Source organism: Mustelus asterias, chromosome 11, assembly GCF_964213995.1.
Source record: "Mustelus asterias chromosome 11, sMusAst1.hap1.1, whole genome shotgun sequence".
In the NCBI taxonomy this organism is placed as follows: Eukaryota; Metazoa; Chordata; class Chondrichthyes; order Carcharhiniformes; family Triakidae; genus Mustelus; species Mustelus asterias.
This window is the reverse complement of record NC_135811.1, coordinates 101957770-101983071: the sequence shown is the minus strand read 5'-3', so window position 1 is coordinate 101983071 and position 25302 is coordinate 101957770. Positions and strand designations below refer to the sequence as shown.

Genomic DNA, 25302 nt, shown 5'->3' with positions numbered 1-25302 from the left:
CCCTCAACACAAACCAGTATCCCACTTTTTAAAGCTGCTGTATGCCAGTATTTCAATAGTGTGTCACCAGGGTCAGAGCAAACAGTTACTGGCATCAAATTGAGGGGCAGATGAAAGCATTTTGAGTTGTCACTTACTGTGATAAGTCTATGCAGTTGCCTTAGAGATCATGTGACTTGCATGACCAATGACTCTCCGGGGAGGGAGGGGTGACAAAAAGCCAACGTTTATGAGAAAGGGAACATTAGCTGAGTGTTCCAATTCTTATAAATGTTGGCTCCAAATTTGAAGTAACCAAGCTAACAAGAATTTTGTTGCCTCATTCTTCTTTTCTAACCTCCATTTTGCAAGCTATCATATGGTGATTGACCCTTACTCTGTTGTGTTGCCCTTAAAGGGACAATTACCATCCAATAGTTCCAGGGGGGACCACCCCATCATCCACCACTTCCCCAACATCAGCCAGTGCAGCTAAAGCTGCTGGGGGCTTCCCACGTGGCATGGACCTCACCCCATTGTGGGTTAAATACCGGTGGCAATGGGTTTGCCCTCAAGTGGCCATCAATTAAGGGCCTCAATAAGTCCAATGGTGGCCAGGCCACACGACACCTTCCTCGCCTCTTCCCCCTAAAATTTCAGGCTAGTTGGGAGCAGGTAGTGGGAAGGCCACCCACTGGATTTCATGTGCCTCAGTCACCTTCACACCAGACAGCAGGGCAGTAGACAATCCAGCCCATCGCTTTTCTGTTGGCGTACGGAAAATAGGTCCCTTTTCAAAGGCATACCGGTCCTTATCATGGTCCAAATATTGTTAGAATATTTACATGACGATTATACATTTAAATCAGTGGAACATCAATAATTCGGCAATTTACCAAAAGTCAATGCCTATTGCAAGCACAAATTCAGGGTTACAGACACACAAATACCAAGTGGTCTTAAGCCACACTACAAGTTAAACAAACACAAAACAAATCGGATGGAAATTCTTCATCACTGGAACTCACCTCAGAGCTTTCAAAGAAAGGTTTGTGATTGATGTGCATGAAGCTAGGTCTAGGCTTCTTAGCTTGGAGCAGAATTTACTTAGACTGGTACAGGTTCTGTAAAACAAGTACAACCTGTAAGTTATCAAGGAGCCCATCCCCATTCCACCTCCCAATTTTATTACCCGAGAGTAATTCTCCAATGGTTTTGATGAGGTTCCACCTTCCTTTGTTCTCTCCATTAGTTGTTGCCTGACCTACTGAATATTTTCAGCACTGTCTCATTCTTCCAATAATAGTAACAGCAAGAGAATGAAATCCTTGCAACCATTGTTTTAATTAACAGCGAGGTTTACTTTCATGAAAGCCTCACATGCTGAGCTAAGTTAATTGAGCTCCAGTTAAAGAGTAAACTTATCGGGTAAAATGAAATGATCGTTCAGCATTTTAATGTCTTGCAATGTTGTTTGAAGAGTGCTGATGAGAGTAGGGATCCTGGGGTAGATGGGGTGTGGAACCTGACACTGAAAAGGAACAAAATTAACTTCAGCAACTATAATTATAATTAATCTAGATGCTTTAGCAATCTTGCAATTTCTACTGTGCAAACCAATTTATTTTAACCACAGCACCGGGCTGCATAATTGGATTGGAAAATTACAAATACCACTCCATTATTTAAAGAGGGTAAGAAAAAAATAGGGTTAGATCTGTCAGTCTCGCATCAATTGTGGGAAGTTAGTAGAACTGGGCATTCGGAACAGATCTGACTGAGCACTTGGACATTTGAGTTGATCAGAGTTTTCTCAGATTTCTGAAGAGAAAGTCACATCTGACCAATTGAATTTGTTCATTTGATTTGTCACATGTATTAGTATGCAGTGAAAAGTACTGTTTCTTGCGCGCTATATAGACAAAGCATGCCGTACATAGAGAAGGAAAGGAGAGAGTGCAGTGTTTAAAGGATGTCACCAACAAAGCTAAACCCAAGTGCCTATGTTGTCTGCATGGAGGAGCAGAGACATTTTGTCAGGTTCCTCTCCAAAGTGGCACAGTGGTTAGCACTGCTGCCACAGTGCCAGGAACCCGGGTTCAATGACAGCCTTGGGTCACTGTTTGTGGGGAGTCTGTATGCTCTCCGTGTCTGTGTGGGTTTCCTCTGGGTGCTCAGATTTCCTCCCACCAGTCTGAAAGACGTGCTGGTTAGGTGCACTGGCCATGCTGAATTCTCCCTCAGTGTACCCAGACAGGCGCCGGAGCGTGACGACTAGGGAATTTTCACAGTAACTTCATTGCAGTGTTAATGTAAGCCTACTTTTGACACTAATAAACAAACTTTAAATTATTAGTAAAAATTAAAGCAAAGTTCATGACAACCTTGTGGCATGGTTTTGAAATTGCTTCAGGGGTAGGAAACAAAATAGTTATTAAAAGTATGTAATCTGGTGACCTGTGGCTTGTAATACTCCAGGGATCTGTGCTTTTTGCTATATTTATAAATGATGTATTGCAGAAAATGGAAGAGTTGTATATCCAAGTTTGCTGACGACAGTAAGTTAGGTGGCTCAGGGAAGAGTGTATACAGAAGCAGAAAGTTGCAAAGGAACATTGATAGATTGAGTGGGCAAAAATGTGGTGAATGGAGTTTAATGTGGAGAAATGTGAAGTTATCCACTTTGGACCAAGGAAAGATAGGTTAGTTAGAGTGTTTTCCGAATGGACTAAAGCTAACAAACTCTGGAGGAACAATTGTGTGTCCATTTACAAAAATCACTTAAAACTGGTGGACAAATATAAAAGAATAATCAAATGAAATACAGGCCTTTATTTAAGTGGACTGAAGTATAATGGGGAGGAAGTTATGCTTCCGCTGCATACAGCTTTAGTCAGGTCCCTTCTGGAATACTGCATTCTGTTTTGGACACTACATCTCATGAAAGATATAATTAGCCAAGGAGGAAGAGCAGCACTGATGTACCAGAATGACAAGGTCAAGGTTTAAGCTACGAGGACAGGCTGCAAAAACTTGGTTTATATTCTCTCGAGTAGAAATGATTTAGGGGTGAATCTCATCGATATGATTAAATGATAAAAGATTCAACAAAGCAGACAAAGAAAAAAACTTTCTTCAGGTCAAGGGACCCAAAACAAGATTATTCAAGAGCAAAATCAAGAAGTACTTTGTACACAAATAGCAGGAGAAATTAGCAAGTTTCTTCGCAGAGGTTTGTGGATGCTAGATCAATTGAAGCTTTCAAGACCAAGGTCATTAGACTTTGAAAGGCAAGGGTATCAATGGACATGGAACTCAAGTGAGTAACTCAGACATGATGTAATTGAATAGTGGACCAGGCTCAAAGGCTGAATGGCCTACTGCTGTTTCCATATTTCTACATTCTGTCAAGCCAGTTTCCCAGCATCAGTAATCCAGCTTAATCAAAATATGCTAAAGAAAATCTGTTTATGCTGTGACTACAATTCATCAAAAAAGCACTCAGATACCTTTGCATTTTCCTCCTCTCCCTTCAGACCATTAACTAACATATAGTCCCACAGATACCAGTTGACCTCATGCCCCACTTCATGTGGGAACAGGCTATTCAGCCAAGGTCAGAGTGTATTGATGCTATACAATTGCACAAGCTACTTATATATTTTTTTAATTCATCCAGCATTTATTGCCCATCCCTAGTTGCCCCTTGAACTGAGTGACATTTAAGAGTCAACCATATCGTTGTGGGTCTGGAGTCACATATAGGCCAGACAAGGGCAGCATAGTGGCACAGTGGTTAGCACTGCTGCCTCACAGCGCCAGGGACCCAGGTTCGATTCCCAGCTTGGGTGACCATCTGTGCGGAGTCTGCACCTTCTCCCTGTGCCTGCGTGGGTTTCCTCCAAGTGCTCCAGTTTCTTCCCACAGTCTGAGAGACGTGCTGGTTAAATGCATTGGCCGTGCTAAATTCTCCCTCAGTGAACCCAAACAGGCGCCCGAGTGTGGCGGCCAGGGGAATTTCATAGTAACTTTATTGCAGTGTTAACATAAGCCTATTTGTGACACTAATAAAATACAAATCAGGTAAGGATGGCAGATTTCCTTCTCTAAAGGACATTAGTGAACCAGATGGGTTTTGACATCAATCGACAATGATTTCATGATCATTGGACTTGAATTCCAGATTTTTTTAAAAATTCAAATTTCACCATCGAACCTGGATCCCCAGAGGATTACCCTGGGCCCCTGAATGACTAGTCCAGTGACAGTACCACTGCGCTATCACCTTCCCTCACATGCACAAAGTGAAAGACAACTGTTAACGTTTCTACTTGAAACCAACTGTGATACCAATGAAAAGCGCGTGCTTTACCATGGACGCGGCTTCATAAACCAGATGTCAGTACAGCTTGCCAGAAATTCACACCTCTCCATTTATTTTTGCAGCTTAAACAGTGGACACTTCGTTTGGGAAATGGGGTAAAGCGTTTTTCGTAAATAAACAGTGCATCCAGTGAGAGTGATCACTTCCTAATTTATCCCTCTTTCCTTGTCTTTCCAACCATTGCGGCCTCCTGCACTTTGACCTTTGTTTTTCTTTTAATACAAACCTGGGTGAGGAGCAAAGGCTACAGCTCGCTCTCAAATTACTGCGTTCAGCTTACTTACGCATCTGTGATTTTTGTACATCCATTCAGATTTAACTGTTCAATATTCCTGCAGTTCTGAGCAAACGTCCTAGAGAAACAAAAGAAAAACGACAACAGTTACTGTAAAATGCACTTAGAATAAACGGAATATTTCAACCAAGTGCATATATATATATATATATATAATATATATATATATATAATATATATAGGTGCTGAATCAACATTCTTCTTTATGCATAACAAACAAAAACTTTTATAAAATACCCTTTATGTAACAAATGTCGCAAAATGCTTCACAGGAGTGTTATCAAATACAGTCAGTCATGTTCAGAGCATTAATTTGGCAGAGTGGTTAGCACTGCCGCCTCACAGCGCCAGGGACCCGGCCTCGGGTCACTGTCTGTGTGGAGTCTGCGCGTTCTCCCCGTGTCTGCGTGGGTTTCCTCCGGGTGCTCCGGTTTCTTCCCACAGTCCAAGAAACGTGCTGGTTAGGGTGCAATGGCCATGTAAATTCTCCCTGGGTGTACCTGGACAGGCGCCACCGGAGTGTGGAGACTAGGGGATTTTCACAGTAACTTCATTGCAGTGTTAATGCAAATCAACTTGTGACAATAATAAAACAAAACTACAAAAAAACTAATAGGCCCACAAAGTTTGACAACACGCGATTGGACTTCTATCTTTTCCCTTACAGTTTAATTCAACTGGTACTTTTCCCTCATGGTTCAAAACTATTGCTGGGCAAGATCCTACTGGATATTTCTAGTTGGCTGAATATTATGCTACACAGTGATGAAAAAATAGAGGAGAGCTCTTTCATTGGTAGGGCAAACATCCCATCTTTCACATCAATGAAAGATGAAAATTATGCATAGCCCACAGTACAGTACTCAGATTATTCTTGGATTAACCTTTAACTGTGGACAGAGCAGGATGGAGACTGCAAACTGGCAAAGTAATAATTAGCTGTCGCTAGTTAAGCTTTTATTTTTTCCTGAAGTTAATAATTACTTCCCTGGATTCACTATGAACAATGTATCCATGTTCAAGGTTACCAGTATCCAATAGATCTCTTGCTGCTGTTAGTATTATACAATAAACAACCAATTCTTGAGTTTACTTTTCATTTTTGAGGATATCTACTACATCTTCTGTTTGAAAGTTATGCTTTCAAAAGAAAAACTGATGAATGGTTAATTGTAGAAATGTTTTCCTTCAGGCAAATATGCTGCCCTTATGGAAAACATTCAGGTTCCAGGTACAGATGTCAAAGCTCAAAGGTCACGAGTAATAACATCACTTCAGTAGATTGAACAACAAAGAAAAGTACAGCACAGGAACAGGCCTTTCGGCCCTTCAAACCTGTGCCAATCATGATGCCCTAACTGAACTTAAAAACCTTCCGCCCCTATTCGGTCTGAATCCTTCTATTCCCTCCTTATTCATGTAGCCATTCAGATGCCACTTAAATGTTGCCCGTTTCCATTACCACCTTTGGGCAGCACATTCCAGGCACCCACCACTCAGTGTGTGAAAAACCAACCCCTGCACATCTCCCTTAAAACTTTCCCCCTCTCACCTTGAACCTGTGCCCCCTTGTAATTGACAGTTCCACACTGGGAAAAAGCCTCTTAACTATCCACCCTGTCTATTTTGTTGACGTCTATCAGGTCTCCCCTCAGCCTCCGTCTTTCCAGTGAAAACAATCCTAGTTTATTCAACCTCTCCTCATCGCCAACACCCTCGAGACCAGGCAACATCCTGGTGAACCTTCTTTGCACTCTCTCCAAAGCTTCCACGTCCTTCTGGTAGTGTGATGACCAGAACTGCACACAATACTCCAAATGCAGCCTAACCAAGGTTTTATATAGCTGCAACACGATTTCTCAATCTTTGTACTCAATCCCCGGCTGATAAGACCATAAGACCATAAGACATAGGAGCGGAAGTAAGGCCATTCGGCCCATCGAGTCCACTCCACCATTCAATCATGGTTGATTTCAACTCCATTTACCCGCTCTCTCCCCATAGCCCTTAATTCCTCGAGAAATCAAGAATTTATCAATTTCTGTCTTGAAGACGCTCAACGTCTCGGCCTCCACAGCCCTCTGTGGCAATGAATTCCACAGACCCACCACTCTCTGGCTGAAGAAATTTCTCCTCATCTCTGTTCTAAAGTGACTCCCTTTTATTCTAAGGCTGTGCCCCCGCGTCCTAGTCTCCCCTGTTAATGGAAACAACTTCCCTACGTCCATCCTATCTAAGCCGTTCATTATCTTGTAAGTTTCTATCAGATCTCCCCTCAACCTCCTAAACTCCAATGAATATAATCCCACGATCCTCAGACGTTCATCGTATGTCAGGCCTACCATTCCTGGGATCATCCGTGTGAATCTCCGCTGGACCCGCTCCAGTGCCAGTATGTCCTTCCTGAGGTGTGGGGCCCAAAATTGCTCACAGTACTCCAAATGGGGCCTAACCAGTGCTTTATAAAGCCTCAGAAGTACATCCCTGCTTTTGTATTCCAAGCCTCTTGAGATAAATGACAACATTACATTTGCTTTCTTAATTACGGACTCAACCTGCAAGTTTACCTTTAGAGAATCCTGGACTAGGACTCCCAAGTCCCTTTGCACTTTAGCATTATGAATTTTGTCACCGTTTAGAAAATAGTCCATGCCTCTATTCTTTTTTCCAAAGTGTACGACCTCGCACTTGCCCACGTTGAATTTCATCAGCCACTTCTTGGACCACTCTCCTAAACTGTCTAAATCTTTCTGCAGCCTCCCCACCTCCTCAATACTACCTGCCCCTCCACCTATCTTTGTATCATCGGCAAACTTGGCCAGAATGCTCCCAGTTCCGTCATCTGATGAAGACAAGCATGCCATATGCTTTCTTAGTCATCTTGGCCACCTCTGTTGCCACTTTTAGGGAACTGTGAATCTGCATGCCCAGATCCCTCTGTATGTTAATGTTCCTAAGGGTTCTGTCATTTACATTATAATTCACACCTAAATTTGATCTTCCAAAATGCATCACCTCGCATTTGTCTGGATTAAACTCCATCTGCTATTTCTGTGCCCAAGTCTCCAATCTATCTATATCCTGTTGTATCTTCTGACAATCCCCGGCACTATCAGCAACTCCACCAATCTTCGTGTCATCCGCAAATTTACTAATCAGACCCTCCACACTTTCTTCCAGATCATTTATATATACCACAAACAACAGAGGTCCCAGCACTGATCCCCGCGAAACACCACTAGCTACAAATCTCCATCCTGAAAAACACCCACTACACCTCTGTCTTCTATATTCTATAACCAAGCCAGTTCGGTATCCATCAAGCCAGCTCACCCCGAATCCCATGTGATTTTAGTTTTTGCATCAGTCAGTAATGTGAGACCTTACTAAAGTCCATATATGCTACATCCACAGCCCTTCACTCATCAATTATCTTTGTCACCTCTTCAAAAAATTCAATCAAGTTGGTGAGACATGACCTTCCCCATACAAAACCATGCCGCCTGTCACTAACTATCCATTTTCTTCCAAATGTGCACATACCCTGTCCCTCAGTACCTTCATCAAAAGCTTCCCCACCACTGACGCCAGGCTCACAGGCCTATAATCCCTGCTTCCTTTCTTAAACAAGGGAACAACATTGGCTATTCTCTAATCCTCTGGAACCTCACCTGTGGTCAAAGAGGATATGAAGATATCTGTTAAGACTCCAGCTATTTCTTCCCTTACCTGCCGTAGTAACCTGGGATAGATCCCATCTGGCCCTGGGGACTTGTCTACCTTAATGCAATTTAGGATACTCAACGCTTCCTCCTTTGATATACTGACATTCTCTAGAGCGTTCATACACCTATCCCTGACCTCAACATCCGTCATGTCCTTCTGCTTGGTGAATACCGATACAAAGTACTCATTAAGGATTTCACCCGCTTCCTGTGGCTCCACGCATAACTTCCCTCCATTGTCCTTGAGTGGGCCTACCCTTTCTCTTGCTACCCTCTTGCTCCGAGAATATGCATGAAAAGCCTTGGGATTCTCCTTGACCCTGTTTACTGAAGACATTTCATGTCCCCTTTCAGCCCTCAGAATTCCTCGTTTAAGTTCCTTCCTACTTTCCCTATACTCAAGGTGTATACTCCTCTTGATGAAACAAGAAAATTATTTTCCCCTTTCAAGTCTTTGTTCGTTTGAATTTGAGAGTTTAGATTGACAAATATATTTTGGAACTCCACAGTATGCCAAATATATAATACTCGCATTGATGGCTTCAGATTTCTTGACAGAGTATTTGATAGGGTAGATATGGAGGAGCCAGTACCTTTGATGGGGGAAATCAAGAATAGGGGAACATAATCTTAGAATTAGAGCTATAGCATTCAGGAGTTAAATCAGAGAACACTCCCTCATACAAAGAATAGCACAAACTGTCTCAACATTTCACAGCTCTAAGGTTTCAGGACAAAGATAGATGGATTTTCTGCTTGGCAATTATGGGAAGTGACTTGAAGCAACACTATTATCTAATTAAGTAGCAGAAAAGGGTCTAGCCAAGCTTACTCCCGTTTGTAAAAGTATAATGATTATTGATGGGGCTCAGATCAGAGGGTACCTACTTATACATATCTGATCATATCCCAATGCTCAGAATTTTGGATGCCTTTTCTAGAAAACTACAAAGAACCACGACCCAGCTTGCTATTCCAGAAATCTCTGTGCTATGCATGACCTACCACACGATAGCAAGGCTTCACACCCTGCAACAAGCAGGTTAGCACAGCTTTCTATTGCCTTTTAGAAAGTGTATCTCACCTATCTTAGACAGCCACATAGCATTGACCACAACAACATGTGACTAGAACACATTCCAATCAGACAGACAGAAATAACCTTCGTTTTAGCAATTGGAACAACTGGCTTAGAAGCTATTTTATGGCATGTGGAAGTCAAAGCAACAACTATATATACAACATTTAAAACAACTTGGCACACATCTCAATATCCCTCAATGAATCAGACTATATACATCATGGATCAAGGTGGCACAGTGGTTAGCACTGCTGCCTCACCGTGCCAGGGACATGGGTTCAATTCCAGCCTCGGGTCTGTGTGTGGAGTTTGCGCGTTCTCCCCATGTCTGCGTAGGTTTCCTCCGAGTGCTCCAGGTTCCTCCCACAGTCTAAAGATATGTGGGTTAGGTTGATTGGCCATGCTAAATTGGCCCTAGTGTCAGGGGGATTAGCAGGAGGTTACAGGAATAGGGCCTGGATGGGATTGTGGTCAGTGCAGACTCGATGGGTCGAATGGCCTCCTTCTGCACAGTAGGGATTCTATGATCCAGTTTAAACTGCAGATGTTTAACTGCATTGCGCCTGGTTCTAGAAACTCTAGCCATCACTCAAAGTCTTGCCCTACATCACCATTTGGGAAAATATAGGTATATAACAGTACCATTTCATCATCCATCACTAAAAGATAATGCATGTTTTTACCTTAAAGAGTTATCACCAACACCGAGGCACCCTCGCAGGCTAAGTTTCCGTAAAAATCCACCACATCGTTTCGAAATATTCTCTACCACTCGGCCCTGTGTCATCAAGAAAAATAATTTTTAAGAAAGGACTTTATCCACACATCATGGAATTTTGATATGTAAGTTACGATTTCAATGTTCTCTAAAAATTCAACGATAACTTCCATTGCAGCTTTCAAAATACAATAGAAACATGCCAGAATATATCAATTGAAAATTTTCACGTCACAGCACTGCTGCCTCACAGCGCCAGGGACCCGGATTCGATTCCCGGCTTGGGTCACTGTCTGTGTGGAGTTTGCGCGTTCTCCCCATGCCTGCGTGGGTTTCCTCCGGGTGCTCCGGTTTCCTCCCACACTCCAAAGATGTGCAGGTTAGGTGAATTGGCCATGCTCAATTGCCCCTTAGTGCACCCAAACAGGCACGGAGTGTGGGGGCTAGAGGATTTTCACAGTAACTTGATTGCAGTGTGAATGTAAGCCTATTTGTGACTAATAATAAATAAACTTTAAACTTCTGATCTAAAATGAATACGCAGAATGACAAAAAAAGAAAATGTTGAAGATGCACAGTAGATCTATCAACATTCAAAAGATGACAAGACTGGTTAATGTTTTGTGTGTAGCTCTTTGATCGGAACTGGGTTTACTGTGTTCTAATGAAGCTTCTGTCTTCCTGCTCGGCAAATATACAAACATGAATCCAGAGGAAGGGGTAGAGCAGGGAGAAGCATAGCCACAAGACTGAAAATTCAAACTTTAAGATTAGTGAATGGACCAACACACATCATCCTCCTCTGTGCCGTCTCTGCCTTTAAAAAGATATTTGTCCGTGTTCTGACACAAATACAGCTGGCACCAAAACCTCCCATCATCGGAAGTGACCAGTGGTGTAACACACCCACCTACAATTACACTGTTACATTTCTACGCCTCGGCTCACACCAGAAAAATTCACAGACCATGTTAAGAAACTTGATCCTTCCAACATAATTGTTCCCCAGATGATCCAGGAATTAGCATGAAAATACCCTTACAGAACTAAAACACATTTAAAAAATAATCTCAGTATTAAATATAATTTTACATCGTACGGTCAAACCGATTATCGACAGAAGTATTCTATACAATAAAAAGATTTGCTCGACAGAGGACATTCAGGGATTAAAAGTAGTTTAAACAGCCAATGGAATGGCAGAAATGCCACACTGCTGCCAATTTGGGCATTAGGGTTGGTTCAACTGTCAAGGAAGATGGACTGACTATAGACGCCAGGCAGCCTGAACTTTGGACCCAGTTTAAAAGCAGAAAAATGTTGGAATCGCACAGCAAACCTGTCAGCATCTTAAAAGAGAAAGTTTCACATTTTTAGGAGCAGTCTCTTTGCAACACCCTTTATAGGACTGAACAAAGGGGGGGGGGGGGAAATCCCCCCCCCCCCCCCCAGGATTTTCTCTTCAGACTCCTTTAACTGGTCTCAATAACTGAGATAACAGTTATACAGCAGCATGGTGGCACAGTGGTTAGCAATGCTGCCTCACAGGTTCGATTCCTGGCTTGAGTCACTATCTGTGCGGACTCTGCATGTTCTCCCCATGTCTACGTGGGTTTCGTCCAGTGTTCCGGTCTCCTCCCACAGTCTGAAAGACGTGCTGGTCAGGTGCATTGGCCATGCTAAATTCCCCCTCAGTGAACCCGAACAGGTGCCGGAGTGTGGCGACTAGGGAATTTTCACAGGAGCTTCAATGCAGTGTTAATGTAAGCCTGTGTGTGACAATAACAAATAAACTTTAAACTTTATAACCTGCCATTGGATTAGAGTGTTAGTTGAATGATAACTTTCATTAGGGTCCAAGGCAACAACTAACAAACATAACTTCCAGCTGGAATAGCTCCTGCAAATGCACTCTGCAGTTACTGCCGATCATGTGAATTTAATTACTGCAAGACAATGGCTTTTTGTACCCAGTGATAGGTATAATTTTCCAAATGTCACCCTTCATTTTTACATCATTGCAATAACCTGAACCATTGATGATCTGCCCAAAATATATTATTTCAAACCTATATCGGGGACAGAAATTCTTCCGAGCTGTTACTAAACATGAATTGCAGGGAATGTCTGCGAAACACAACACAAGGTATTCAGTTCATTGGAACTAATCATCAGGTAGGGTGTACAAGATGTTGTCCACCTTTGTGCTTTTGAGTAAGGCTATATGGCACACCCATTGAAACAGTTATACAGCACTCATTCACTAGCTGATTCTGTATTTTCAAAGCTAGTACCAAGTCTCCATAGGATTTTCAGTGAGAGACAGACAAAGAAAGTGCCAAACTGACCACTTTTTGTTCACTTTTATCCTTCTTCCTTTCATAGTCTCTACTACGTCAAGATTCCCAATTCAATCAGTTAGGGTAAGGTGCACAGAGTGGCTCAGCTTTTCCCCTCTCTCTAGATGCAGTTGAAGCCATTTCTATAGAGGCAAATCCTGGACATATTTAGTCCACAACTTTATAACTGACAGGTAGTTCACAAATAGCATTGGCAGAGTCCGAGGTCTCTCAAAATCATGTGCACGTTTGGCTTAAGGTAGGATTTGAGAAGAAAAGAAACCCAAAGAGAAACATCAGTTACGTGATATTCATAGAATCCCTACAGTGCAGAAAGAGGCCATTCGGCCCACCGCGCTTGCACTAACAACAATCCCACCCAGGCCCTGTCCCTGTAACCCTATGCATTGACCCTGCTAATCCCCCTGACATTAAGAGGCAATTTAGCATGGCCAATCAACCTAACTTGTATATCTTTCGGACTGTGGGAGGAAGCCGGAGCACCCGGACGAAACACACGCAGACACAGGGAAAACGTCACCCAAGGCCGGAATTGAACCTGGGTCCCTGGCGCTGTGAGGCAGAGCTAACTACTTTGCCACCCATCTTTGAATCCCTACAGTGCAGAAGGAGGCCATTCAGCCCATCAAGCCTGCACTGACAACAATCCCACCCATCCGCTATCTCCATAACTCCACATATTTACCCTGCTAATCCCCCTAACCTAACATTGTGGGACACTAAGGGGCAATTTAGCATGGCCAATCAACCTAACCTACACATCTTTGGACTGTGGGAGGAAACCGGAGCGCACAGAGGAACCCACACACAGATACAGGGAGAACCGTGTAAACTCCACACAGAGAGTCACCTGAGGCCGGAATCGAATCCGGGTCCCTAGCGCTGTGAGGCAGCAGCGCTAACCACTGTGCCAACGTGCCACCCCTGAACTGACAAGTGTCCAGCGGCCATGCAGACTTATTTACCAGATTAGAAGCTTCTCACAGCTCAGGGGCAGGACAAAAATTGCAACTGGAAAAATACACAAAAGAATGTTTGAAATTAATTGAGGGGCACAGTCTCACCAACAGGGTGTCAAGGTTTATTGACATAATGGCAATTGCACCTCCCCAAAACATTCCTTGTATGGAGCAATCGATAGGACAAATAGGAAGTCCCACAGTAACTTGATGCAACTCAATTCATAGAGACCTGTGACAGAATTTTCCCTTTGGCTTGCCCTATCTGCAACGAAAACTCACGCTGTATAGAAAATGAGCGAGGGAGAATCAGTTATCCACTGTAATGTCGTCAGTTCATCTGCTCCAAAATATTTCAGGAACAAAAACAAGTTCTTCTCTGATGGAAACAGGCTAACATCTCTGTTGAGGCTCTCTCCCTTTCATAACGAACACTTGGGCACTCCCTGAGCCCTTTGTTCCCTGGTACTTTGAGCACTGCCCGCAACATCCAAAACTCCCCACACTGTCAAATCTAGAGCTCACCGACCTATCGCGACGACACTTTTTCGATGACCACATCACTTTCTTATTTTCTTTTGTTGTGCAGCTCTCGCTTTCCCCCCTATTCCTGAACTTTGGGACGGTAGTAGGTGATATTAAACAGAAATCAGGCAGCCACACATTCTTGGGAAGCTGCCAGCTACCCACCACCAGGCACCTTCCAGACATTAAAACTACAAAGGCCACCAAGCCTTTTCCACAAAGGGAGTCAAGCTTACTCACTTTAGAAAAATGTTGAAGCATTTTCTGTGGGAAAACAGTGCATTTTATAGAAAGCGGAATGCTTCTGTTATTCCTGGATGCATGACAGAAAGGAATATACCACTATACCCAATTAAATAGAGGATGTAAAGCACATTTATTTGGACCAATGCAATCATTTCCTTCCTTGCTTTAGTTTTGTGTGCTTTTCTTTATTTGATTTTGTCAACTAAGTCTATTTAATGGGTACGAGAGGGTGAACAAGGAGAAACAGCAAAATTCTTAGCATAAAAGGATTAATTTGACAAATAAGCATTTGAACAGTCTATAACAGCAACCTTTGAGACCCCAGTTTGCTCTGAACAGTAGACCTTATGAAATCTACCAAGATGCATCCAATCAAATTTCACACTACGCAAGGGCGAAAATCATTTATTGTTGCCCAATGAAGACCAACATGCATTTCCTTCGCTGTAAATCATGTAAGATCAACATAATTAGAATTTTTGATATTGACAAAAGAGTGATAATAAAGAATTTATGGTGGAAAATACACCTTTATCATTTCAGCTACTGCCCACCTAAGATGAAAAAAGCTTGCTCTTATTGTGCCAGCTCACACCTTATGTCTCCAAAGCATTTTGTAACCAATTAATTGTATTTGCGATATAACCACTGTTGGTAAAGTAAAATATAGACATTTTTTAAAGTTTATTTATTAGTCACATAAAGGCTTAAATTTTGTGCAGTTACATTCCACAAATGACGAGCTAACTGAGGTATTAGGTCACAAAGGTGTAGGGGGAACCCTCTGCTCCTCTTAAAGGTGCTTGAGGATCTATTACATGGGCCACTGGCACTTAGCTTTGAAGATCAGCACCTATTGCAATGCTAAAGTGCCTCGAATTTAGAATGGGGTTTTGAATCCACTACTTGACTCAGACAAGAGCATTACCAATGAGCCAAGCTAACACACTAAAGAAAGCATTTCATTTCTGCGACTTGTATGTGGGTTAGGGCTGACTTTCCAACTGAATGCTGTTGTGGTATTTTCAGAAATATATCCATTTTTTAAAAAAACATAAACCATAAGTTATGTCTATGTCCACCCAATTATGGTCAAAATATACCACACAAAAGCTACTTGAGTGAAATTATGTAGGTAAAATACAAATAAAGCCATTTAATTTTTTTCGCAATACGCAGCTTTCCATCAATAATAAGATCCTGTGCACAGTACCTCAATATCTCTTTGGAAGTCAAACAAGTCAATTCTTTGCCAGTTGCTGCCATCCAGTGCCAGGACATTCCAGTACTGAAAACACAAGAATATGGAAAAATTGAGAAAATCTAAATAAACTGACTGAGATGAAAAAAATTGCTAAAGATGGAAAGACATGAAAACTGAGAGCAGAAGAATATTTTCCTTGCGGAATTGTACGCACAATGTAGAGAAAGCCAATCTTCTAGGAACTGAATGCAACAGTTTAATGCTCTGAATTAAAAGCGCATTGTTACTGACGCTTCTGTCAGGGTCTAATGATCTGTTAGAAGCATGGCAATCTCCTCGAAGAGCTGCGACAGCAAGTTAGCATCGCCTGGAATGTTACCAGTCAAGGACACTCCCCTTTCAGTACATTTTCAGTCCCCTTCAATACCTGATACTTTAGAAGAAACAAGTCCATGCAATATTCAACAGATGCAAGCGGATCTGTTCAAAATGTTCATGTCGGAGTTCCTATTAGAAACATAGAAAAACTACAGTACAATACAGACCCTTCAGCCCACAAAGTTGTGCCGAATATGTCCCTACCTTAGCGATTACTAGGCTTACCTATAACCCTCTATCTTACCAAGTTCCACGTACTTATCTAAAAGTCTCTTAAAAGACCCTATCGAATCCGCCTCCACCACCGTTGCTGGCAGCCCATTCCATGCACCCACCACCCTCCGAGTGAAAAACTTACCCCTGACATCTCCTCTGTACCTACTCCCCAGCACCTTAAACCGGTGTCCTCTTGTGGCAACCATTTCAGCCCTGGGAAAAAGCCCGACTATCCACTCGATCAATACCTCTCAAAATCTTATACACCTCTATCAGGTCACCCCTCATCCTTCGTCTCTCCAAGGAGAAAAGGCCGAGCTCACTCAACCTATCCTCATAAGGCATGCTCCCCAAACCAGGCAACATCCTTGTAAATCTCCTCTGCACCCTTTCTATGGCTTCCACATCCTTCCTGGAATGAGGCGACCAGAACTGAGCACAGTACTCCAAGTGTGGTCTGACCAGGGTCTTATATAGCTGCAACATTATCTCACGACTCCTAAACTCAATTCCTCGATAGATGAAGGCCAGTACACCATACGCCTTCTTAACCACAGCCTCAACCTGCACAGCTGCCGACCATACTTCCGACCATACTAATAGTTCGATTTTCCAATCATTGCAAAACAGCACATTATTCTAATTGTAAAACAGCAAGTGCAGCTGAGGGACTGAGTGCATACCTATAAATTTAGCAAGTGGATGGGGTTGAGAAAAGGTGGTGTTCTTTTCTTTTTTTTACCTTTTCCACACCGTAAAAATTAGTTCCCACCCCTACTACAGGGAAAGGAGCTAGCAGTTTGGTTAAGTATCTGGTTCAGTCCCAAGGTTTCAGATGATATGCAAACTAGTGATAAATTTAATCTTAAAAAAAGCAATATAGATGAGTGAATAATATAACACATTAAGGATGGCAGGACAAGTGATGTGCCAAGGCTATAGCATGTGCATGCTCCTGGATGCCAATGTGATCCATGACAAACGCATCAGTTCAGAGTCACTGAGTTGGAGGCTGAGCTGCAGACACTGAACACATTAGGGAGGGGGAAAAGTTACCTGGAAGCTTTGTACCAGGGGGCAGTCACATCACTTAGGGTCAAGGACAGGGAGGTGTGACTTCGAGTAAGGCAAGCAAGGGGACCCAGAGGGCAGGAGTCCAGGAATGTCAACCTCTGCAATTGTGTCAAACAGGTTTGAGGTTTTCTCAGCTTGTTTGGAGTGGGGGCTGCAAGCTGGATGAGAAAGCTGACCATGGCACTGTGGTACATGAAGCCATTCAAGTGCATGGGGCAAACAGGGATGTAGTGGTAGTCGGGGATAGTATAGGGAGGGGGTGGGGGGGCGGTTAACACTGTCCTCTGCAATAAAGAGCAAGAGTGCCAAGGGTTGTGTTGCTTGCCTGGCGTCAAGGTTTGGTCTTCTGCTCTGGGTTAGAGGGGAACTTGCAGAGAGGGGGAGGATTCAGTCATCATAGTCCATGTAGGTACCAGCAACATAGATAGAACTAGGAAGGAGGTTCTGCATAGGGAGTACGAGGAACTAGACACCAAATTAAAAAGCAGTACCTCAAAAGGTTATAATCTCGAGATTATCTGAGCCACGTGCAAATCGGCATAGGGTGCATAAAATTAGAGAATTAAATGCATGGTTTAGGAGAAGTGTGCTTTGGCTTGTGCGGTATTGGCACGAGTACTGGGAAAAGTTGGGGCTGTACTGTTGGGATGGTCTACACCTGAACCATGCTGGGACCAGCGTTCTTGCGAACCAGGGAAGTAGAGGGGATTTTAAACTAAATAGTTGGGGTAAGACACTAAACATGGTATATCAAAGAGTAGGCATTAGAAAGAGGAAGGTGCTAATATGGGAAATGATAAAACAGTGTCACAGGAAGGGTCAGAGAAATAAATCTGAAGAGCAAGTCAAGAGATAAGATTAAAGATTACAAAACTAATAAAAGTACAAAACCCAAGGCTTTGTATCTGAATGAACGTAGCATTCAAATTAAAACAAATGCGCCAATATAGATATGATCTAATAACTATTAGAGTCATGGCTACAGGATGGCATAGATTGGGGCCCAAATATTCAAGGGTACGTGACTTTTAGGAAGGATAGGAAGTTAGGAAAAGGTGGCAAGATGGTTCTGTTAATTAAAGCTGGCATGAGCACAATAGAGGGGGATGGCCCAAGTTTACAAAAGCAGGATATAGAAACGGATTGGGTATAGATGAGAAATGATAAACGGTAAGAAGTCACTTGAGGGAGTAGTGTACAGGCCCCTTAGCAGCAACCACAAGGCAGAGCAGAGTATCAAAAAATTGTGTTAACTTGTCAGAAAGGCAATCGTGGAGGATTTTAATCCACATATGGACTGGAATATTCAGATGTGCAAAGTAGAGTAAACATCAACTTCATAGGATGTTTTCGGGATAATTAGATCAGCATGTTCTGCAGCCAAGCAGGAAGCAAGCTGCATTAGATGCGGTATTGTGCTATGAGACCCTAGTGCTCTGCAGGTAGCAGTCATCATAATATGATTGAACTTTACCTTTAGCTTGAGGGAGAGAAGAATGAATCCAAGGCTAGTATTTTAAACTTAAATAAGGGCAATGAGGGCATGAAAGCAGAACCAGCTCAAGTGAACTGGCAAATTAGGTTAAAGATAGGTCAATTGAGATGCATTAGCAGATATTTAAGAGGCTATTACAGAATAAACTGAATAGATACATTGCAATAAGAAAAATTCCAAGGGGAGGATCCACCATGCGAGGTTAACCAAAAAAAGTTGAAGATAGCATCAAACTTAAAGACAAAGCAAATAGTTGCGCAAAGATGGGTGGATCATAAGATTGGGCAGAATATAAAAACCAGCAAACAATGACTAAAAGATTGAGGGAAAAATCAGAATGTAAGAGAAAGCTAGCTAGAAATAAAAAGACAGTTTCTGTAGGTATTTAAAAGAGGAAAGAGTTGACAAAGTGAGGACTGGTCAGTAGAAAGTGAGTCTGGGAAGTTAATAATGGAAAATAATGAAATTGTAGGTGAAAACAGGTATTTTGTATTTGGCTTCACTACATAGGATATAAGTAACACCCCAGAAATGGCTGTAAATCAGGGATTGGGAGGGAGGAAGGAACTTAGGAAAATTACAATAACCAGGGACTTAACAAATTGTTGGGCCCTGGGTGCTGATGAATTTCATCGTACAGTCTTACAGGAAGTAGCGAGTGAGATATATGATGTTTTAATTTTCCAAAATTCATTAGATTTGGGGAAGGCTCCATTAGATTGAAGAATAGCAAATGTAGCTCCTTTATTCAAAAAGGGAGATCAGCAGAAGACAGGACACTACAGGGCCAGTTTGATCATCAGTCACAAGGGAAAATGTTAGTAGTTTATAAGACGTTATAACAGGGCATTTAGATAAATAAGGTTGGGAATTGGCAAAGAGCTAGCAGATGGAGCATAATGAGGTTGCCACACAAACGCACAAAATTCTGTTTTGTGCTCTCTCAGCAATTCATAGAATCCCTACAGTATTGAAGGAGGCCATTCGGCCCATCGAGTCTGCACCAACCACAATCCCATAACCCCATGCATTTACCCTAGCTAGCCCCCTGGCACTAAAGAGGCAATTTAGCATGGCAAATGCACCTCGCCTGCACATCTTTGGACTATGGGAGGAAACCCACGCAGACACGGGGAGAATGTGCAAACTCCACGCAAACAGTGACCCAGGCCGGGAATTGAACCCGGACCTTTGGCGCTGTGAGGCAGCAGTGCTAACCACTGTGCCGCCGTGTCGCTTTTGAACAATTATATAAACAGCCAGCAGGAAATTCTTCAGTGTTACAAGGGGAACAAGGTTACTGGACAAGGGTGCCAGCAACATTTGGCACTGCCTCTTCATTTGTAATGTAGGCTAAAGTCTCCTTTATTCTATACCAGCTTTAAAACATTATTAATGGACACCGTGAAACAGACTAGATTCTAAATCACTTTCTCCATTTTTAGAACATGGCTGAAGGAATTGGGGATGGCATTAATCATTTGTATTGCGACATTAACAGTTCATCATGCATTAAGTGACTTACTACATGCTGAGCTTTGTTATAGGCTATGTCGGTTCTGTACAAATCTACCACCACCAACTGGTGCTTTGTCAGACTAGGATTGATTAGTTGCTTTTAGTAAAAAAAAATAATCAATTCACATTTCACTCAATTATACATCCCATGGGGCTAAGTTTCAGAGTTGATCTTAATTTGTTGGCTTGAGTTCTGATGCCTAGCGAACAGATTGTTAACAGTTTTATTACAAAGGTCTCAGATCAATATTTATTTGAAATGACATTATGCCCTGCTATAAGTATTCTGTCTGCATTTTAGTGGATCCCACTTAAATCTGGTTTAAATCATTCAGTACAGCTTCTGAGTTGCCACTTGATCCTCTCTTCAGAGCCAGAGAATAAGGAGTGCCAACCAAGGACAAGGCTACCAATACAGACAACAAAAACAGGAAATTGCTGGAAAATCTCAGCAGGTCTGACAGCATCTGTGGAGAGAGAACAGAGCCAACATTGAATCTAGATGTATAGAACCAAAGCAAGTGGGTGAGATCCTTAATGAATACTTTGCATCGCTATTCACAAAGGAGGGTCACGTCGATTGATGGTGTCTTGGAGGGGTGTGTAAACCCTTTAGAACAAGTTATTACAAGGGAGGAAGTGTTGGGTGAATTAAAAAGCATCAAGTTAGACAAATATCCAGGGCCAGATGGCATCTATCCAGATTACTGAGGGAGACGAGAGATGAAATTGCTGAGCCTCTGAGCCACTGGTGAGGTGCCAGAGGATTGGAGAATAGCCAATGTTGTCCCGTTATTTAACAAGGGTAGCAAGGATAACCTGGGTAATTATAGGTCAGTGAGCTTGACATCAGTGACAGTGAAACTGTTGGAGAGGATTCTTAGGAATAGGATCTATACACATTTGGAACTGAATGGCCTTGTTAGCGACAGGCAGCATGGTTTTGTATGTGGGAGATCCTGTCTCACAAATTTAATTTGAGTTTATTGAGGTGACAAAAATGATTGATGAGGGAAAGGCTGTGGATGTTGTCTATATGGACTTTAGTAAAGCATTTGACATGGTCCTTCATGGCAGGTTGGTGCAAAAGATTAAATCTCACGGGATCAGGGGTGAACTAGCTAGATGGATTCAGAACTAGTTTGGCCATAGAAGACAGAGTAGTGGTGGAAGAGCATTTTTCTGAATGGAGGTCTGTAACTAGTGGTCTGCAGGGATCAGTGCTGGGACCTCTGTTGTTTGTAATATATATAAGTGACTTGGAAGAAAACGTAGCTGGTCTGATTAGCAAGTTTACAGATGATACTAAGATTGGCAGAGTTGTGGATAGTGATGAAGATTGTCAGAGAATACAGCAGGATATAGATAGATTGGAAAATTGGATGGAGAAATGGTAGATGGAATTTAATCCGGGCAAATGTGAAGTGATGCATTTTGGTAGAACCAATTCAGGTGAGAGCTGTGAAATAGATGGCAGAACCATCAGGAGCATCGACACACCAAGAGATTTGGGAGCACAGGTCCAGAGATCCTTAAAAGTGGCAGCACAGGTGGAAAAGGTGGTGAAGAAAGTATATGGCATGCTTGCCTTCATCGGATGGGGCATCGAGTATAAAAGTTGGCAAATTATGTTACAGTTGTATAAAACATTGGTTCGGCCACATTTGGAATACTGTGTCCAATTCTGGTCACCACACTACCAGAACGACGTGGAGGCTTTGGAGAGAGTGCAGAAAAGGTTTACCAGGATGTTGCCTGGTATGGAGGGTATTAGCTATGAGGAGAGATTGAATAAACTGGGATTGTTCTCCCTGGAGAGACGGAGGCTGAGGAGCGACCTATAGAAGTTTATAAAACGATGAGGAGTATGGATAGGGTGAACAGTCGGAAGCTTTTCCCCAGGGCAGAAATGACAATCACAAGGGGGCACAAGTTCAAGATAAGGGTGGAAAGGTTCAGGAGATATGCAGAGAAGTTTTTTTTTAAAACAGAGGGCGGTGGGGGCCTGGAATGCACTGCCAAGTGAGATGGTTGAGGCAGTAACGTTAGCCACATTTAAGACTTATCTTGACAGACACTTGAACAAATGCAGAATAGAGGGATATAAGCGGTTGGTTTAGATAGGTAAACGTGATCGGCACAGGCTTAGAGGCCCGAAAGGCTTATTCCTGTGCTGTAGTGTTCTTTGTACGATGACCCTTCCTCAGCTTTAACAAAGGATCATTTAGACTCAAAAAGTTGAGTCTCCTCTCTCCGCAGACGCTGTCAGACCTGCTGAGATTTTCCAACATTTTTCTGTTTTTGCTTCAGATTCCAGCATCCACAGTATTTTGCAGCTACTTAATACAGTCCTTTTTAGGTGACTAGGCTCTCTTTATGGAGACGATCGCTGTCTGACACTTGTTTGAAACTGTGTTACTTGCCACTTCTCATCAAGCCTAGATGGCCTTCTGCATGTGGGAATGGGCTGATTAATTATCTGAGGAATTGCGAATTTAGCTGAATACTTTACAGCCACCAGCAAACATCCCCACCTCCGTCCTTATGATGGAGGGAAGATCATTTAAGCAACAGCCAAAGATAACTGGCTCAAGGACAAAGCACCAATAGAACTCCTGCAACAACAGAACGGAACAAAGATGTTTGACCTTCAACAATCACCACCACCTTCCTTTATGCCAGCTATGGTTCCAGCCAGTAGACAGTTTTTTTTTTAACCTCCACTGATGTTAGTTTGGACTCGAGTGCCATAGTTGGGGGGAATGCTGCCTTGATGATCAGAGCACTCACTCTCACCAACAGAATTCAGCTGGTATGCATGTCTGGATCAGAGCAGCCCTGATGGACTCGAAAACAAGCATCAGCAAGAAGGTTGCTAGTGAATAAATACTATTTGATACCACTTGACTCCTGCCATCACTTTAATGGTGAATGAGAGTAAACAGGGCAGTATTTGGCAGAGTTTGACCTGTCCTGCTTTTTATGGATATGACACATACGGGCAACATTTCCCTTGAAATTGACAAATTAGTTACAAGTTACATTGGCGAATCAACTAGTTTTATTATAGGGATCATGCAAGTTTGCTTCAATTTATAACTACAGAGGCTGGGAACCCACAGTATAACCAAATAGTTCCTTGGATGTAACAATCAGAGCAACCCTGTATGGCAAGGTATGTTTTCCAAATCTCATTTTAAAAGTGAGAAATAAGGCAAGTACAAGTGCCGGAATGTCATATTCTAATATCATGTCTGCATTCTAGAATCATAGAATCCCTGCAGTGCAGAAAGAGGCCATTCAGCCCATCAAGTCTGCACCGACCATAATCCCACCCAGGGCACATTTACCCTGCTAATGCCCCTGACACTAGGGTCAATTTAGCATGGCCAATCAATCTAACTCTCACACCTTTGGACTGTGGGAGGAAACCGGAGCACCCGGAGGAAACCCACGCAGACACGGGGAGAACGTGCAAACTCCACACAGACAGCAACCCGAGGCCGGAATTGAACGCGGGTCCCTGATGCTGTGAAACAGCAGTGCTAACCACTGTGCTACCCAAATCCTAATGTACACCTAACAATTGGTATTATCCTTCTTGCATTTACCACAGTTGCTTACAATTATTTCTCAAATGCATAGCACCTTTGCTCAAGTACAAACAGGGAGGAAAAGCCATTGATCAGCATCCAGCACAAATATTTTTCAAATTTGTCGTGGCAGTCATGTCCTTTTCATTACATCGTGTACAGCTAAAATTACATTCATAATAGGTATATAAAAGCTGCAGAAGTCATTTCTTAAAAAAAATGTTTGCTTGACTCCAAGAATTTCTCACCCCACCAATTAATACCACATATGCAAATTGGCCACCCTTCTGCCCCTGCCACTCGCACCCTCCACCTAAGCCTATATTTAATCTCCAGTCAACAAGTCAACTTTTCATTTCAGAAGTACCACACAGTCCTGAACCAATATTACAAAGCAAGCCATGCAGAAAAAGCCTTCCTCCAAACCACCATTTTCTGGGCCACTGCATAGCTGGATCATCTGTGTATACTCACCCAGGTCCCTGGCGTTGTGAGGCAGCAGTGCTAACCACTGTGCCAAAGGGCCAGACAAGCAGGGAAATACAGAAATCACAATGAAATGTTTATAAGAGCTTCACACAGCGAATGGGAGAAAAGAGCAGAAAACAAATAAAAAGACAGAGGGGACTGTTATGGCCACTTGCGGGGGTAAAAAAATTACTCCCCTATTCTATCATTCCAAGTCTGACCATAACAAGATTTTGTTGGTAAATTTAGAGATGAACTTTGCCAATATTGGAGTCCCATGATTCACACTTTCAGATTATGAAGAATTAGTCAGACAGGTTTTCTCAGACCTGCCACTCCAGAGCCTTTACAGCCGCTTAGTATACCATTCTGATCTCTAATATCTGATCTATATGGTTTACTAAACAGTTCTTAAACAACTCTTAAAATCCTGCTGGCTGTATATTCCAGAGGAATCTCTGCTGTTTTTTTGGAACAGATAATTCGTTTCTCAAAAACTTTTGAAAGGTTTCAGCATAGTGTAAAAATGAACTGGAAATGGGCCTTTCACACTTCCTAAAGGGTCTGAATGTCAGTACTTTCTCATCCCGCTTGGTGGAATATAAGTTTGTGCAGTGAAGCAGACTGGCAGTCCTCCATTGTCTTTATAGGATTACAGTTTATTGTTTCTTTTAAATCCAGCCAGACGAAGAATTAAATATATATTTTTAAAAGTACACCCTCAAAACAGGACACAGGGGAATTGGAGCTTTAAGGCTGGCAAGGGGGTCTGGTGTGCAATAAAGGGAAAGTTACTGAAGAGATAAGTCTGTGGCCATGAATAACATAACGGAATATCTGCTCATAATAGCAAAAAGATGAATGGACCCATTACTGTAAAAAGTTTCTCACCCATGTGTCCAATTACTCGAGGCACAGTCATTAGCACTGCTGCCTCACAGCTCCAGGGACCAGGGTTTGATTCCCAGCCTGGGTCAGTGTGTGTGTGTGTGTGTGTGTGTGTGTGTGTGTGTGTGTGTGTGTGTGTGTGTGTGTGTGGAGTTTGCACGTTCTCCCAGTGTCTGCGTGGGTTTCCTCTGGGTGC

General features: G+C 42.6%; 1 protein-coding gene across 1 annotated transcript in view; it reads right to left on the bottom strand.

Annotated features, from left to right (window-relative positions):
- LOC144500743 (F-box/LRR-repeat protein 20-like) overlaps positions 1–25302 on the bottom strand; it is a 147333-nt gene that overhangs the window by 29039 nt on the left and 92992 nt on the right. The window contains 4 exon segments of the mRNA XM_078224137.1: positions 1008–1103; positions 4648–4716; positions 10148–10242; positions 15486–15560. Coding sequence (XP_078080263.1) covers positions 1008–1103; positions 4648–4716; positions 10148–10242; positions 15486–15560 — 335 coding nt within the window.